This window comes from Dendrobates tinctorius, unplaced genomic scaffold, assembly GCF_039654945.1.
Source record: "Dendrobates tinctorius isolate UK_male_01 unplaced genomic scaffold, ASM3965494v1 ptg000032l, whole genome shotgun sequence".
In the NCBI taxonomy this organism is placed as follows: Eukaryota; Metazoa; Chordata; class Amphibia; order Anura; family Dendrobatidae; genus Dendrobates; species Dendrobates tinctorius.
The window spans coordinates 16,178,626-16,196,485 of record NW_027361700.1 but is presented as its reverse complement, the minus strand read 5'-3'; the positions used below and the strand labels follow the sequence as shown (position 1 = coordinate 16,196,485).

Below are 17,860 nucleotides of genomic sequence, written 5' to 3'. Positions count from 1 at the left end.
GTGCAGAATCTCACTGTTGAGAAGACTTGCTAATAAAGTGACTGCAAAATCTGGTGAGGCAGTAAATCCACATCTCTCAAATACTGAGGGAAATCTGATTTGCTAATGACAAGTTTATGAGAAAAGGCTCATTTTCTGTGTTCTTCGCAGAGGTGATAGGTCCATGTTAAGAGGGCTTACAAGTCTGTATTGGATATGACATATGTAAGTACTTGTGTATTAGAGGACAAAGCCATGATAACCAAGGATCCAGCGCCTACACGTTATAACAGTAACGCAGACAACAATCACACAAGGGAATGGAGTTATATCTAAATTGTTTATTTTAAACCCACTCTCCTCCCGTCTTTAAGTAATTAACATGGCAGGAAAAAAAAAGTCAATTATAATTAGAGACAGGAATTTAAATCAAGACATAGGTGAAAGCTTTAATGTCTTGGGGTGGGCAGAGGACGGGAGAGACATAATAATAGAAAGACTCATCACTAACACAAAACAATTTTTGCAGTTATCTTCTATTCAACGTCTACAAAGAAATCATTCTTGGGGGAGGGGAGATTCAAAAATATATGCTTAAAAAATAAAAATTAAACCGGAAAGAATGTGTCCCTCTCATGCCTATAACACAGTATATACAAACAGGGCTGGGAAGGACACCTTCAACTGATTTTTTTTTCTGACATCCCAAATATGCACGCATGGCCAGTTTTGCAGCAGTTTCCATATATTAAAATCCAACAAGGAAGAAAGACAATAAAATAAATTACACAAACTATTTTCAATAAATTAAGCGCAGAAACAAAAATATACACAAAATTCGTTGAATTTAAGGAAAGGAAGGGAAGGGGGGTTTTAAGGTTGTGCTGGAGATAATTTTCACTTTACTCCATGAGTTTAAATTTACATTTTTTCCCTTTTAAGGGCAACAAAAGAAGAAATAAATCCTTACCCCTCAGGATAAATACAAAAATAAAATAAAAAAGGCTAAACAATTGTGGTTCCACAATCAACTCTGTGTGGGCTCATAAGTTGGCTGCAGCAGCCAGCTGGCACTCACCACGGGTGCAAGAATTACCGGAATATTTGACCCATGTATAGGACAGCCATAACCATGCTGTTAGAGATTAATGTATTATCTCCAGTGGTAACCTTTATCCAGTGTTATAAAGACCTGCACTGAGAGATCAAAATGTGAGAAGCCACATGACAGGACGGAAGGACATTCAGCACTACGGAGAATTTCTCTTTCCCATCAGTAGTAAAACTCAGATGCGTCCTCCCTCCAGTAGGTGGAGGGCAAGGCGGTCATTAGTAGTAGTCTGTCCACCATATGAAAATGGACCAAGAAGACTTCCAGTTCTGTTCATGAGATGCACGGTCTCCGTGGACCTTCACTAATAAAATAAATTAATGTCCATTTTGTTGGAGGAAAGAAACCCCCTAGTATTGTAAATGAGTATCAAGTGGAGCTCACACAGGAAACCCTGAAGACAATCCATGACATCCAGTTGTTCAGTAGCTATGGTGGGTAAGAAACCCTGTTGTTCACTTTCATTACAATGAAATCATCAAAATACAATACTGTAACATAGTAAGGATGCTGACAGAATGCTGACCAGCATCTTACATTCCAGTGGGGGCTCTTGGAGATCAGGGGGGTACATCAGGGTGCTGGCAATGTGACACCCAAGTCCAAGTATCACCCCTTAGTCTTTACAGGGGGCAATGTAGAGGGAGACTTAGACGTGGTCCTCTGAAGGTTCGTCCCCCCAGTCATATTCCTCCATCCCCTGGGGTGGGGTCCAGTGTACTCATACCAGCACGCTTCCTACCAAGAGATATGGTGAACATTAGTCTGGTGTGAAAAGTCAGCCTATAACATTACAAGAAATAAAATGCTATTAAATATTTTAATAGTTTAAAATAATAATTCACAACCTTGTAAAAGAACAAAAATATTTGGTTTGTGCCACTTTCTGAGCTCCACAACTATTAGATTATCCCTTCAATTAAGCTGAATAAGGGCTTGCTTTTTTATGCTGCGAGCTGTCGTGTTTATTGCTGCCTTTTAAGGGAACATACATTTGGATTTCTTCTTAATGCATTTTATTTTTTTAGAGATAGGAGCAGTGACTAAAGTATGGCAATTCTGCCAGTTTGATTACCGTATTTTTTTCAGACTATAAGACGCACTTTTCCCCTCCAAAGATGTGGAGGAAAATGGGAGGTGCGTCTTATTGTCTGAATGTACCGTCCGTCTCTGGCTGTTTTGGGGAGGTGGGGGAGCATCAGAGGCGGAGCAGCGGGTCACAGGAAGCAGGAGCTGGCGGTTGCGGCTAACTCCTGTGCCTCCTGCTAAAGAGAAATGAATATTCACTGCATTCCAAGCCCATTTCTCTTTAATGGAGGAAACACTGTTAGCCGCAGCAGCTGGCTCTCATGGGCGTGGAATGCAGTGATTATTCATTCACTTTAGTAGCGGGCACACATGAATGCCCGGCTGCTGCGGCTAACACTGTGCTCGCTATCAAAGAGCAATGAATACTCACTGCCCTCTGCGCACATTCCCGGCGTGAAGAGCAGTGAGTATTCTGGCAGCTGTCCTCAGCTTGTAAGCAACGCATAACATTACTGCCACGCCCTGTTTACAAGCATAAATGGCTCTCATGGGCGTGGAATGCAGTGATTATTCATTCACTTTTGCAGCGGGCACATGTGAATGCCCGGATGCTGCGGCTAACACTGTGCTCGCTATCAAAGAGCAATGAATACTCACTGCCCTCTGCGCACATTCCTGGCGTGAAGAGCAGTGAGTATTCTGGCAGCTGTCCTCAGCTTGTAAGCAACGCATAACATTACTGCCATGCCCTGTTTACAAGCATAAATTAGCTGTAGGCATCAGAACAAAATGCTGCGAGGGAGCACAGTAAGGCAAGTATAATGGTTTAATTTATTTATATATTTGTTTTAATGTTTTTCTGGTGGGGGCCATGCCTACCAGGATAGAGGATAGATACAGAATTGACCACAAGTTGTTTTTTTTCTAATTTCCGCCTCTAAAACCTAGGTGCATCTTATTGTCTGAAAACTACGATATTTTTTTTTTTCTTTTACCTTTACACAGATTGCCATATAGGTCAATTCATTTTACAGATGCATAGATAAAAAATAAAAACATTTTGCCAGTTCTTTATTTTCAATGTCAGAAAAGGGGGAGATTTAAAATTGTAGGTGTTTTTTTATTACGATTATTTACTTTTTAGTCCCCTTAGGGACTTGACAGTGCGATCGTTTTATGACTTGTACTATATACTACAATACTTTGATAATGCCATATGTATTGGAAATCTCTTATGAAGTTGGAGCGGGATCTGCCATTCCTTGATTACAAAACTTAAATGCTGTGGTCAGAAATTAACAGCGGCTTTGAAGCACTTAAAAGGGAACTGGTCACCAGAAAAACTCTATTAATCTGCAGATATGGGGGTTAATCTGCAGGTTTATTAGCGTTTTAGCCTTTGCCAAATCCTGCGGGGAATAAATGACTGGGGAACCTCCAATTCAGTCACACTCCGAGTATATAGAGCAGCAACTCTAACCGTGTCCCCGGTCCTGACTGACAGTTGGGGCTAGGGGCAAGGTTACAGCTGCCTCTCGCTATACTCAGAAGGTGACTGAACCAGCACCGGCACCACCCTCGTGACTGCCAGGGTGAATAAAGTTCCCTTTCTCCCCGCAGAGTTCGGGTAAGTTTTGAGTGCTGGACCGGTTAGTAATATTAACCTGCAGATTAACCCAATATCTGCATGTTAACAGCGGTTTTTTTTTTGGGTGACAAGCTCCCTTTAAACAAAAAAGTGATTAGAGACAGCGCCAATCGCTGCTGATGGAGGAAGATGCCTGACTGTATAATACAACTGGCATTTGCCATTTATGGAGCCGGTTCACACAAATGTACACTTGACAGCAATCACATGACAGAGGTTGGGAAAAGGGTTACATGCATATCACCGTAACAAAGTCCATCAGTGTGGATCCAGCTTTCCTTGACTATCAGAAGCCTCATCAGACCTTATTAGCATTTTATAGCAGCTTTCGGATGAAATAGAGTTGACAGGGGGTGTGGAGGTGTACATGCCGAGCAACAAACTACCTATATGACTTTTATATGTCCTAGTAGAACACACAGAGTTGGGTTGTCTAGGAGAAAACCATGTATCAGAAAAACGACTTTAAAAGTAAAAAGAAATGTTTAATACTCTTCAAGCTACAATGAAAATTCTCTTAATTACCTGGGTCTAACACAATAAGTTACATGTAGAAGCCTTGCTACGTGGAGCTCTCTGTCCCAGACTCCATTTTGGGAACAAGACGGGACTCCTTTAAACACAGGTATATTTCCTCTTGTGGATCATAGTAGTAGAACTTGCGCAGGTATGAGATGAGAGGCCTGAAGAAGAAATGGGAAGACGGCTTGTAAAATAACATTTCCACAATATCCTAGTTTGCTAAGTAACTAGGGTGGAGACATTTAAACTATTTTATAAGGGCTGTTATGACTACTAAAAACACAATAAAAGCACAAATGCGCCTGTAAAACATTCCATATTCTTGTATACGCAATACAAGAACAAGCAATGAAATCTTAATGGGGAAGTCAGCGAACATAATAACCACATTCTTTACAGTAGTAATCAAGGTTGTTTGTACTTTAGGATTAAGCAAGAAGGTGATATCTATGGGCCATTACCTAAACAAGTGTACACCAATAAATATATATATATGTTCCAATCTCCAAAAACGACAACTATCAGTAAAAACTGATATAACTGTATAGGCTCCTGCTAGCACCCAACCATTTTCCAAAACCCGACAGGTCTGCCATCCTTTCTCCACTGGCCACAAGACCATGACCCAGAAGATCTGAGACAAGCAGCCAATCATGTGCCCTGTTGCTCCATCATCATCTTTGGCACAGATGACGTTCACAGTGCTGAACTCGGCTACGTCTGCACTCTCGTACACAGAAAATGAATGGACAGGCAGGGTGCATTCAATGTCTCCGGACTATGGTCTTAAGGCCAAGTGTGAGCCAGGCATGAAAGATACACATTCTGGCAATCGGTGGAACTCACACCAAACTAATTATCTACTAGATGATAAAGGGATATTCCAAACTCCAAAAATGTATAACCTAAAAACTCAGTTTTTTTTTAAATAAATTTACATATTTGAGCCTTTCATCATAATATTAAAGGGGCAGCCTAGGATTTAGTTTTTGAAAACATTTTAGCTATTGCTCACAGACTGCGCTCTGGCATTGCAGCTCATCCCCGAATTTCTATTCTCAGACCACCCAACATAATCTTAATATTCAATTAAATTGTGACTACATTAGATTTATTTTTGGAAAAGTAATAGTACAAAAGCATTAGTACGAAGCAGTGACTCTTCGGATGGTGTAGTGGTACAACTCACGGCATACCCTGGAAGTCACAGACTACGTGACGCAAGCCAAAAGTTGGAGACAACTGACTCCTAAAATCTTCCTGCTACTCAGAAGTTGGGCATCTATGCAGTGGTAAATAAAGAGATGAGCATACTATCTGTCCAAAACGCAGGTATTGGTCAAAAATGTTTACTAGCGACATTGATTTTAGGGAAAAATACTTTATAATCATGTGCAGTCATAACAGCCTTAGACATGTCACATTTTTTGCACAACAAAAAAAAAGAAAAAAAAAGAAAATGAATCTGGGCAGAAAGTCAGTGTCACTTAACCGTGCCAAGATCTGCGAGTGGTAAAGAGTAAGTGGTGTCTGTATTCAGAAGTCCATAGCCTCCCATTCTATAATGTGGGTCACACAGCAGCACACATGAGCATTAGCAATGTTGTTTATGATCTGACAAGGGGTGAACAAGCTGCCAGACAGCAGCAGACAACAGCACAGCCCCCAGACCTCCCAGAGCAACATAAACAGCACTTAGCAGGGGCTCTGCCTGGCTGTGACTAATAATTAGTGTTGATGCTGGAAATGATAATTACATAGGATGGAGAATTGTATTTACATAACACTGATCTGAACAGTAGTAGGGAAAAGACGACAGGCAGGGATTTTGTCATGCATCGATGTATTCTGCATTTAGCAGGGCTTATATATATTTTACACACATGCCGAAAGTGTTTAGCAGCCTTAAAATGGTTCTAGAAAATGAAATATCCCCCAGAAAATTATTGCAATTACACGTTTAATTTCTTTTGCGTTTATTGGAACAAAAAAAAAAAACAGACGAAAAGGCAAATTGGGCATAATTTCACACAAAACGCTAAAAACAACTTTGTTTCAAGCACGTGATGCTCGTTCAAACTTACCTGTGGCAAGTAACAGGTGTGGCAATAAATCACACCTGAAACCAGATAAAAAGAAGCTGACGCAATCTTTGGTGTGTGTGTGTGTGTGTGTGTGTGCCTCCTTCTCTAAGCATGGAGTGAGAAGAGAACTGTCTGAGAACCAAAAAAATGTTGAAAAATATCAACAATCTCAAGGTTACAAGTCCATTTCCAGAGACCTTGAAGAGTTTATAACCCACGGTACTGTAGCAAATCTTCCTGTACATGGACGGCAGAGAAAAATTGATTAAAGAAAGCTCAGATAGTAAATAAGCAGCCTCAATAAGGTTACAAAAAAATTCAAGCTGTCCTTCAGACTCAGGGTGGATCAGTGTCAGCACGAATTATACATTGACATTTGTATGAAATTGCTATAGTAGGAAACCCGACCCTCACTGCTTACAGACAACGCTAGACTGCAGATTGCCAAGATTTTTTGATTAAGCAAGAATCCTTCTGTGAATGCGTCTAATGGACAGATCACACCAAGATAGAGCTTTTTGGTAAAACACATCATTCTACCTTTCATCATAACAGAATGAAGCTTTAAAAGAAATAAAAAAACAAAAACAAAAAAAAACAGTACCTACAGTCAAATATGGCGGAGGTTCAAAGATGTTTTGGGTCTGTTTTGCTGCCTCTGGCACTGGGTGCCTTCAGTATTTGCAAAGCATCATGAAATCTGAAGATTACCAATGGATTTTGGGTCGCAATGTAGTGCCCGTTGTCAGAAAGCTGGGTTTGCTTAATAGGTCATGGGTCTTCTAACAGGACAATGACCCTAAAGATATTTCAAGAAGTACCTAAGAGATGAATGGAAACAAAGTGCTGGAGAGTTCTGAAGTGTCCAGCAATGAGTTTGGATCTAAATCCCATGGAACACCTGTGGAAAGATCTTAAAATTGCATTGGGAGAAGGCACCCTTCAAATGTGAGAGACCTGGAACAGTTTGCAAAAGAAGAGTGGTACAAAATTTCAGTTGAGAAGTTTAAGAAGCTTGTTAATGGTTATAGAAAGCGATTGATTGCACAACCTTTGGAATAAATTACTGCAACTAAATGTTAAGTTGAGGGTGCCAACAATTTTGCCAACCCATTCTTCGGGCTGTGTGAAATTAAGTCCAAATTTCTTCTTTTTCCCTTTTTTTATGTTGTTCCAACACACACACAAATGAAACAAACATGTGTATAATAAAACATGTGTAACTGCAATAATTTTCTGGGAGAAATACTTCATTTTCTGAAACAACACACACTTTATACAGACAATTTTGCAAAATGTATTAATTATATTCTCCATTATGGGGACTTCCATATTAATAACTACATATGAAGTGATTCTTTTTATTTAACACTTATTAAAAACCATTTCCCCTATAAAAGTGAGGGGATTTTGCCCATATATACAGTGACTATAGAAAGAATTTCTTTCAGGCAAATCATGGGTTAAAAAAAAAAAAATTATTTCTGTAGAAACCTGGCACTATAGTCTTGCATACTGAGAATGATCACCGGTTCTTAAACCAGGCTGATGTACATTAGGTCAAGAGTAGATCACACTGTTTGCTGGTCACACTGAACCAGTCATTGTCATGTGATCTTATCCTCATGATCTCTAAATGACTATTTCTATACAATTCTGAAAGAATTCTGAACATGCGATGAAATCCAAGTGACCACATGTTGCAATAAAATCCATTCTAAAATACAAGAAGGAGCCAAAAAGGCTCTAAAATCTTTAACAAAAAGAAGAAACATTTTAAGGGAAAACAAAAAAAATTACTTGATATTATGTAAAAAAAAAAAAAAAAAAAAAATAATTGTGATAATACTAGTAGTGGGAGAGTCAAGCATATTTTACCCCTTGAAATGCATAGTGAGAGCTGCAAAATATGAGAAATTACACATTTAAAAACAGGGCTGTAGAGTCGGTGCTCATTTTGGTGAAGCCGGAGTTGGTATAAAATGGATTGACTCCTAAAATATTTAATAAATTGGGTACAGTAGTTCAATGCAGAATATTTTTTCATAGGAATTTGGGAAAGTTATGAAATGTCCCATAAATGGCTGTTCTATTCCTGATCTAAGGCTACATTCACAAGAACAGGTTCTTGCTATTGTAACGGACAATGCTTCTAACATGATAGGTGCAATTAAACTGATGAATGAGAGTAATGAACAACAGCTAGAAGAAAATTTAGGATTCAGTATGTTTGAGATGGAAGGCCACAGTGCTGTTCATGTAACTGAGGAGCAAACAGATATTACAACAGAAGTTGTAGCAAAATTATACTGTAGAAATAGATGATCTTGTTGAAGCTGCTTCAAAACACTTTCCTATTCATCACATGCGCTGTGTTGTGCACACGCTGCAGCTGGCAATAAGAGATAAGGCCCCGTTACACGTATCAATGTCTCTGCGATCCCACCAACTATACGACATGGATGGGATCGCTGGGACATCGTTAGCAGATCGCTAGTGAGCGGTCACATAGACAGACTCTCCAGCGATCAGGACCAGCGATCGGCGCTGCTGGTTTCCAATGTAAACAGCGGGTATCCAAGAGCCGCGCAGCTCTAGTTACCCGCTGTTTACCTTGGAAACCAGCAGCGCCGATCGCTGGTCTCTCGCTGCCACACGCAGCGATGCGCGCTGGCCAGCGGGAGACCAACGATCAAAAAATGGCCCAGGACAATAGAGCGCGATCAGCGATACCCGGCAGGGGGGCCAGTCGCTGATCCATGTCACACACAGAGATATCGCTGGTGAGATCGCTGTGGCGTCACAAAATCAGCAATCTCGCTGGTGATATCGTTGTGTGTGACGGGGCCTATAGTCTGCAAGAGGGACATGCTGGAAATCTGATTAGAAAAGTGAGGAAATTGGTTATTGCCGACAGAACCCCTAAAATTGATTCCATCTTGAAGAGACGTGCTGGGAAAGGGGCAATTGTCGATCAAGCCACTCGGTGGGGCAGCACTTATTTAATGATTGAGCGATTGATTGAACTAAAAACCGTTTCTTAAAGATATGACGAACCCTCAGGTAACCCTAAATGAAGGTCAATGGACACAGGTGGCTGAATTGAAGGAATTGCTTAATCACCTATTTACCGTGACTAAAAAATTACAAGCTGAGGATTTAACTCCTGGCATTTTCATAAGGGAGTGGAAGAACTTGCTATTTTGCCTGTCCCAAAGAGGAGATTTAATCGCAGATAGCATTTCTGCTTTAATGAAACGGAGAGAGACACAGCTATTGGAAAATTAAATTTTTCTGGCAGCTGCTTATGTGGACCCAAGTCATCGTATACTGCTTGATGATCAACGGCTTACTAAAGGAAAAGAAGCTCAGACTGAGGTAGCAGTTAGGATGAGTGGCCTACAGGAGGACTGCCAGGCGCAAGAGGACTTGGGTCCTGACAGTGCTACTGCTGCCATATCTTTATCCTCATCAGATGAGGCATTTGACTTTGACAAGTATTTGGATGCCATGGAGCAGGCAAAGCGTTGCCGCAAGGAAAAAGATTTCACTCCGTCTCCTATAGCAAGCAGATTGACCATATTTCAGCAAAATGTTTCACTTGCTCTCGAAGAAATAGAAAAATTCAACCGTTCATCAAAACTGACTGTAAATGAGGCAATTCCTTTAAACTTGGAAATTGTTAGAGATGTTGCCCATGTGGTTACGGCTTTGCCTCCAACCCAAGTTAGGCCAGTTTCATATTCGCGTTAAAGGCCGCAGCGTCGGCCCTGCGCACGGTCGCCGCTAAGCCCCGCCCCCTTCTGCGCCTCTGCCGGTAGCTCCGCCTCCGGGCGCATGACGCTGCATGCGTCCCCTATATCACTGAGGACGCAGGCCGTGCGCAGTATGCGTTTGGCGGCGCCTGCGTCCTTTTGACGGTGCGCCGAGCGCAACCAAATTGCAACAGGTTGCGTTTGGCGCTGATCGGCGCACCGTCAAAACGCATACTTCGCACGGCCTGCGTCCCCAGTGATAAAGATAGGGGACGCATGACGCATGCAGCGTCATGCGCCCGGAGGCGGAGCTACCGTCAGAGGCGCGGCGGGGCTTAGCGGCGGCCGTGCGCAGGCCGACGCTGCGGCCTTTAACGCAAATGTGAAACCGGCCTTAGTGTAGATAGGTTGTTTTCTGGCCTTAAAATTATTAGGTCAGATTTGAGGTCATCTATGAAGGAGGATCTGATGGAGGCAATTCTATTTCTTAGAACAAATTCATAGACTGCCTAAATGTTATTTAGTATGTTTTTGTTGAAAACTTTTTTTGCCACTTGCATAGTTTATTACATAGATTATTATTACATTGATTATTGCATCATAAAAATTAAATGTCTGATGCTCACATTGTACTACAATAAATTTTTCACTTAAATATAAGCAATATATGTGGGAGTCAGTGTAAGGGAAATTGAGGAGTCTGAGTCGCAGGTTTAGCTTACCGACCTTCCACATCCCTGTTTAAAAATGGAGCAGCAAACCTCGAATTCTGCACACAAAATGATCCAAAGCAGACTTTCGTCAGAGGGACATTCGCTGTAAAATCAGCTGCGGCAAAATTCACACTAAATCTTGCAAAATTTTAGTATTTCCACTGCAAAAAGTGAAATCCACATGTTATGGATTGCATATCTGTCCCACAGGTCACTTTATGCTGTAGTTTTTGGGTGAAATTTCATCCACAATTGGCTATTGGCCTTGGCTATTCAGCAGATTCGGGACATCAATGGTATAATCTGAGGGTATTTAACACAAAAAGTCTCCTAATATGCAGATGATAATTTTGTATATCTGGCGGACATCGGTTCTTCCATGTATTACCGTTATTTTGGAATATAAGACATACTTTTTTTTCTCCCAGTTTAGGAGGAAAATGGGAGTGCGTCTTATAATCCGAAGTGAGATTACCGGGAGCTGGCAGTGGTGGAGCGGGGTCACAGGAGGCAGGGTCGCTGCATCAAAAGGCTGGCGGTGAACGAGTGGGGTGATGTTGCAGTGTCTGGGATCTCAGAAGGGCACCGGTGAACAGAGTCCATTTTCCCTATGATATCCCTGCGGTGGGCTTCAGGAAATTGGTAATTGGAAGCAGCGCATGGGCAAATTTATCTCGGGAGACTAGATCTCATCTCTTTTTACAACAATGTGGCACAGCGATGGGCGCGTCCTCGTATGCAAACCTCTTTCTTGGTTTTTGGGAGAGGGAGGTTTTCGGGGAGGGGGCATGCGCCGCTGCCCAAGCGCAGTGCTGGTATTGTTATATTGATGAAATTTTTATTTTTTGGCAGGGTCCTGAGCCTGGGCTTCGTGATTTCATCAGTGAACTTAACCAGAACAATTATAATATCAGATTAACACATATAATTGCCATGAAGGAGATTGATTTCTTGGATATTAAAATCTTTGTTGATGACACAGGTATAATTCAAACCGATGTTTTCCGGAAGGAAACATCGTTAATGCATTATTACACGCTACAACAGCGCATGTGTCCTCAACTATATGATCTGTTCCAATAGGCCAATTTTTAAGACTGAAGAGGATTTGTTCACTGGATGAAATCTTTGAGGCACAGGCTCGTGACCTTAAAAGCAGATTCCGGGATCGTAGGACTATCAAGCGGGGGTATAATCATGCCAAAGGAATTTCGAGAGATCAGTTACTTTGTGGAGAACGATCCAAGGCCATTAAGGATCCACCGTTGCGTTTATCGCAACATATAACAACCAATGGAACTCAATTCGGGAGATACTAACTAGGCATTAGGGTCTGTGCTCAAAACAGACCCAATTTTTAAACGTGTGATTCCTGATCGCCCACTGCTTACGGCAAGACGGGAGAGAAGTCTGAGAGATCTGCTTGTCAGAAGTCATTATGTGACCAATTCCCCAAATCTATTTGGCGCGGGGAAGCAAAAATGGGGATGTTATCCTTGTGGATCCTGTATAGTCTGTTGCAATATCGATAGGGTGACATCTTTTACTTCTGCATACGAAAGTAGGGATTACCGGATTACTTTGTATATTTCATGCAACACCACCCATGTGGTACATTACGCTGTCTGCGTCTGCAATTAAATTTATGTTTGCCTCACATCTCGGGAGCTCAGAATCAGGGTGCGGGAACACGTGAGGGCCATTGTGGTCGCTAAGAACTCAGATGATGATGCAGAATTAAAAAAGATTCCTAGGTATTTCAAGCTGTGCCATGGGTGTGACCCATCGGCACTAAGTGTCCGTGGTATTGACAGGGTACATTGTGTTCCCGGGGGGTAACCTTAAACGCACGCTGGCGCAGGTTGAGTGTCGATGGATAGTTACTTTGGGCACGATGTCCCCACATGGTCTGAATGAGAAGTTATCGTTTGTTCCCTTCCTGTGATTACAATACAATTTTGGGATATATTGTCGTCTGTCTCTCATTTTAATGCTGTACGTTTTATTTCTTTTTTATCTAGAGCCTGATTGGGATGTTCTCTTGTGGGGCTCTTCTCATCTTTTGTTGTTTTTCCTTTTCCCCTTTTTATTTCTCCTTTCCCTTTTTCCCCATTTCTGTTTTATTCTGCCCCATCCTCAATTTTCTGCTGGACAATGGACATCATTACTGGGTTTTTTAAGAAGATCATGCGGAGGATCCAGAATACGGGATCCCTTGTTCCTGTGATAATGGAAATCCTTCGTCTTAGGGACTATTTTTTTTATTATTTGCCCATTTTTGATGTCTTTATATTGTGTTTTTTTGTATATATATATTTGGTGGAACATGCTTATGTCTCGTAATGCAAATATATACTTACCATGTCTGTGTTATCTGCCCCTTAATGTTTCCCTTAATTAAAATGGCTGCCACGGGGTGAGCATGCGCCGCGTTTTCTCTGCTTGCGTCCCCGGAAGGCATCCATTTGAGGCGCAATGCGGGTCAATGACGTTACAGGAAATGTTTTTTGACCCGCATTGTAGCCTGGATTGCCGGAAGAGACGCACACGCGACATTGGATCCGCCCCTCATGCGCCATATCAACACGGCGTCATTTATTCAGACTATATGGGCACTATATAAGGGGGACACAGGTATGGTCTCCACACGGCCCCCCAAGGAAGCAAGATCACGTGAAACGCGCGTCGGGGCTTCGGAGTGCACAGTGTATTGGTGCTTCTCTCTCCAACTTAAGTAAGCATGTATCTTATTAATGCACTATGAGTGGCACTTTAATCCTTGGTTACTAGGGACATCACTAAGTATGACATTTACTGTTATCCATGGGCAGTGATATAAATATTGATTTAACTGTACCCGTGTACCTGGGATTGACCTCTATTATGGAGGTGCTCAGGGCATATAGCTATGTGCTTTAACTGATTTAGTGAGGCCTATTATGACTGTTCCCACCTAGTTTCCTACCCCTCCTATCTTCTCGTCTTGTGTTTGCTATTAGTGGCTATTTGTAAATAATTTGTATTTTGTGATTTATTAAAAAAAAAGACTTTTGTATATTCTTAAATTTGACTTTGTCATGTCTATACATTATACTCACCGTTGAGCTGGGTGCTCCTTTTTCACTCTGTAAGATATGCTATTATTAGGGAGTTACTCTAATTAGTTCCCAGTGAGGGGGAACTCTGTGTGTGTTTCCGCTATGTCAATTATTGTTAACTATCTTATCTCTCGATATCTAAACCTGCACATGAGCTGCTATCTGCAGCCATTATTCCAAAGCCCGCTAAAGGCAAATCATAAGGAAAATGAAATCTGTTCACCCACCTTCTGAGATCCCTAGCCCCACTTCTGCCGCCACCAGCCTCCTGAAGCGCCCCCTCAGGACAGCTACAGTTAAAAGGGATCATAAGATACACGATTTTATTTAAAAGTTTTCTTTTCCCCATATTGCACCCCAAATTTTGAGATCCATCGTGTGGCCCGATGAGTCTTATTATCAGCAAAATATGGTACCTCCTAAGGTTAGAGGATGAATTGGGTTATTTTGTAGTTTGGTAGAAAACTGTTCTTTTCCCTCTGTCAGCTTCATACAGCCAGTAGCAGACTCAAGATGTTTGTGTACCAGTTGCTGATAAGTATTTGATCCAAATAATATCTCCCTTTAACCCTTTTTGGGCGCATAAATCTCTTTAAAATGATTTATTTGCCCAAATAGTTATATTTATTTTGATTCCTCCCTGGTTATGATTACCAGAGGAACATTTCGCCTCTTGGAAAATTTGATTTGGACCTTCTACTGGCAAGGAAGGTGGGTGGAGGTGGCGGGTAGGGGAGTCACCTATCATGGAGGCCTGGTGGCTCTTAAATTATTAATTTACTTCCTGGCCGCTCAGGTAATGTATTGGAGTATAAATATTGACGTGGACAATGCTGCCACTATTTTGCATTATTCATATTGGCATACGGGTTGTATACAGCTGAAATTAGTCATACCTGTATGCTTCCTTGTTCAGTAAAAATCACCTTTTATAGTTTCGATCTTCTGGGCTATGGGGCGTACGCTGCTCGGAAGATAAGACTGCCTCCAGTCTTCATTATACAAGATTTCTCCTCCTCCTCGTCAGTGTCTCTTGGCGTCCTGTGCACAGCCAGAAATCCCGAGCCTGCGCATTCTGCCTGCATTTTCTCCTCTGCAGAGTCTGAGTTTAGATTTGCTATGGCACTGAAGCGTCACTAACTTTGAGTCCCAGTGATCTCCGGCGCACAGTAGGTGAATTCCCCACAGTATAGAAAAGCGACGACAGGCAGAATGCACAGGTGTGGGATTTCCAGGCACGTACATGTCGTCAATGGGATACTGAAGAGAACTGTAGGAGAATTTCTGACATATACTTCTGGATTGCATACCAGATATGGGGTTCCCGAATCTGCTAAGTTCTTATACATACAAGTTGGTGCAGAGTTGGAGTAGGTTCAGTAGCCCTAGGCTTTTCAAAATTGGAAGGGCTCTTCGGGACCACTGATTTAACTAAACCTCTCACAAGCATATTCTTCTGTACAGTCATCTGCTGTCAGGTCTTTTTGATAAGGGTAATGTGAAATGAGTGGTGGATATCCTGGACTTAACATGGGAGGAATAGGGAGAGGTACAAGATAGGAGTTATTTTTCATTGGCGAGTGTTAGGAACGGTTTCAACCACACAAATTTTCGACAAGAGTACAAAATACTCATGAAAGGTTGAGGTGGTTTGTGTGAATGATTTGTGCTTTCCTCTTACCCTCATTGGGGGACACAAACCGTGGGTGTTATGCTGCTTGCCACTAGGACGACACTAACTGAACACAGAAAAAAGTTAACTCCTCCCCTGCAGTATACACTCTCGCGCTGGCTGGAAATTCCCCAGTTCTTGCTTAGTGTCTGTAGCAGGCACTTGGGTCTGGCTTCAGACTCCACCGTTTTTATTTTCATTTTTGCATTTTCTGTAAATTTTTTAATTAACGGAGTGAAGGGGGCGACAGTTCCTGTCAACGGCCCGCTCTCCCCCGAACCAACAACAGGCGAGAACGCGGAGTATATCTCCCCGTACCCTTTCCTGCGACGACTGGGGCATACCTGATTCTTCTGGGCGACAGTTCCTTTACAGTCCCGGTCTCCCCACACGGATACGAGGGCAAGCGCAAGGAGCACACGGAGTGCAGGGAGAAGACTTTAGGAGCGCTTTTGGATGCCCTGAATCAGCCCCATGGCCTTTCCATCCCCCTAGCCATAGGGAGGATCGATTGAGGTATACCCCTTAAAGAACTCCTTCGGCTCTGCTACATTACCCGGGAAGATGAGATCTGCAGGTTTCTGGACAGCGCAGCCGGCGCAAGCGCCGGTTTGGAGGTATGGGGTCGGATCCTGGTCCCTGGGAGAAGCGTTGACAGTCTCAGCAGCGGTACACCGGCGCCCCGTCTCAGCCCCCCGTTCTTTCCTTCACCCGGCGCTCACCGCAGGTAGGTCCAAAAATTTAGTCCCCGGCTTTTCGGCCTACTAGGCCGCAATTTACATATCGACGTCCACAGTCAGCGCCGCCGCCCACGTCTTTGGCGCTTCTCACTCTGTACGAGAAGCACCCTGCTAGTCTCGGGGCCATGTCCTTTCACCTCAGGCTCTGTGATGGCTGCGGGGGCGCGCGCACTGATGGACAGCACCTGGTGACACTACAGGGCCACCGCTATTCCTCCCGGGGACACATCATCAGGACTGCGGGTAAGCTGCATCTACTCTCAGAGCAAAGCTCAACCCCTTCTCTGCACATTCCCTGCAGCTGCAGCCCAGGCTCTGCTTGTAACCCTTTCAGGGGCACTATGTCTCAATCTAAGTAAGCAAAAAAGGGGGCTACTAAGAAGCACACTGTTCTTTACCGCTCCGTACTCATTCAAGGGATCCTCAGGTCTCTAGAAAGCGGACCCATGACGCGTCCCCTAGTCACGCTCGCGCTTCAGCATCGGCGAGTTCTGTCTCTCGCTCTCCCTCTTCTAATGTTCGCAGCGAACATGACTCTGAATTTGAGTCTGACACGTCAGTCCCTCGGAATCTCCCAAATGACCAAGAGTTGCTTGATTCTCTTATAGAGTCAGTCAACAAGTTTCTGACGTTGGACGAGGAAAATATTCCCGCTCCGGAACAGGTTATCTCCTTTAAGAAGACTAAACGTGTACGCAGGGTATTTGCCAGCCATCCCGAGTTTAAGGACATTGTCCAGAAACATAGGGACTGGCCACAAACGGTTCACAGAGCAAAAGCCTATCGAGGCTAAATACCCCTTTGCTCCAGATCTAATGAAGGATTGGTTACAGTCCCCCTCGGTGGATCCTCCTGTATCGCAACTTGCTTCTATCCGTTTCTGAGGGCTCTTCAGTCAGAAACCCCTCCAATCGTCAAACTGACTACCTCGCTTGCTCAGTTTTTGGAGCTTCAGGATCGTCACTTTTCCCATCTTTTGTGGCGACTTGGGTGGCTAAGGCAATGGCCGCTTGGGCAGAAGTCTTAATTACTGTCTTCCAGGGTAACAATCTTCCTCCGGAGGCAACCAGTGTCACCAGGCAGATAATTCACGCAGGGGATTTTGTAGTGGATGCCTCTTTAGATGCCACTAATTGCACTGCTCAGGCAGGCAGCCGCTAATGCAGTCTCCATTAGAAGAGCCCTATGGCTACGCGACTGGCGGGCAGCTTCCACCTCCAAAAGATTGATTACTTCTCTGCCCTATCAAACTGGTCGCATATTTGGAGAGAAACTGGACCAGCTCATTTCTGACACTACCGGGGGGAAGAGTATGACTCTTCCCCAACAAAGGGCTGTCCGGCCGTTTCGGAATCAACGGCAGACTCGTTTTCGACCTTTTCGCAACAGCTCCAGCTCGTCCTCCACAATCTTCTCTTCCGGATCAGGTCGGTCCCTGCGTGGAGACAGAGGTTCTCAGGTCTTTTACAGACCTAACTGCTCTTGGAAACCCAGGCCAAGCGCATCTGA

The 17,860-nt window shown here is 43.1% G+C and overlaps 1 protein-coding gene across 2 annotated transcripts in view; it reads right to left on the bottom strand.

Annotated features, from left to right (window-relative positions):
* Positions 1-300: 300 nt before the first annotated feature.
* Positions 301-17,860, bottom strand: part of SOCS7 (suppressor of cytokine signaling 7) — an 89,166-nt gene continuing 71,606 nt past the window's right edge. For both annotated transcript variants that reach the window (XM_073572484.1, XM_073572486.1), the window contains 2 exons: positions 4,293-4,450; positions 301-1,828 (listed from right to left, as the gene is read on the bottom strand). In XM_073572484.1, coding sequence (XP_073428585.1) covers positions 4,330-4,450 — 121 coding nt within the window. In that variant the 3' untranslated portion in view covers positions 301-1,828; positions 4,293-4,329. The remainder of the gene's footprint in view (positions 1,829-4,292; positions 4,451-17,860) is intronic.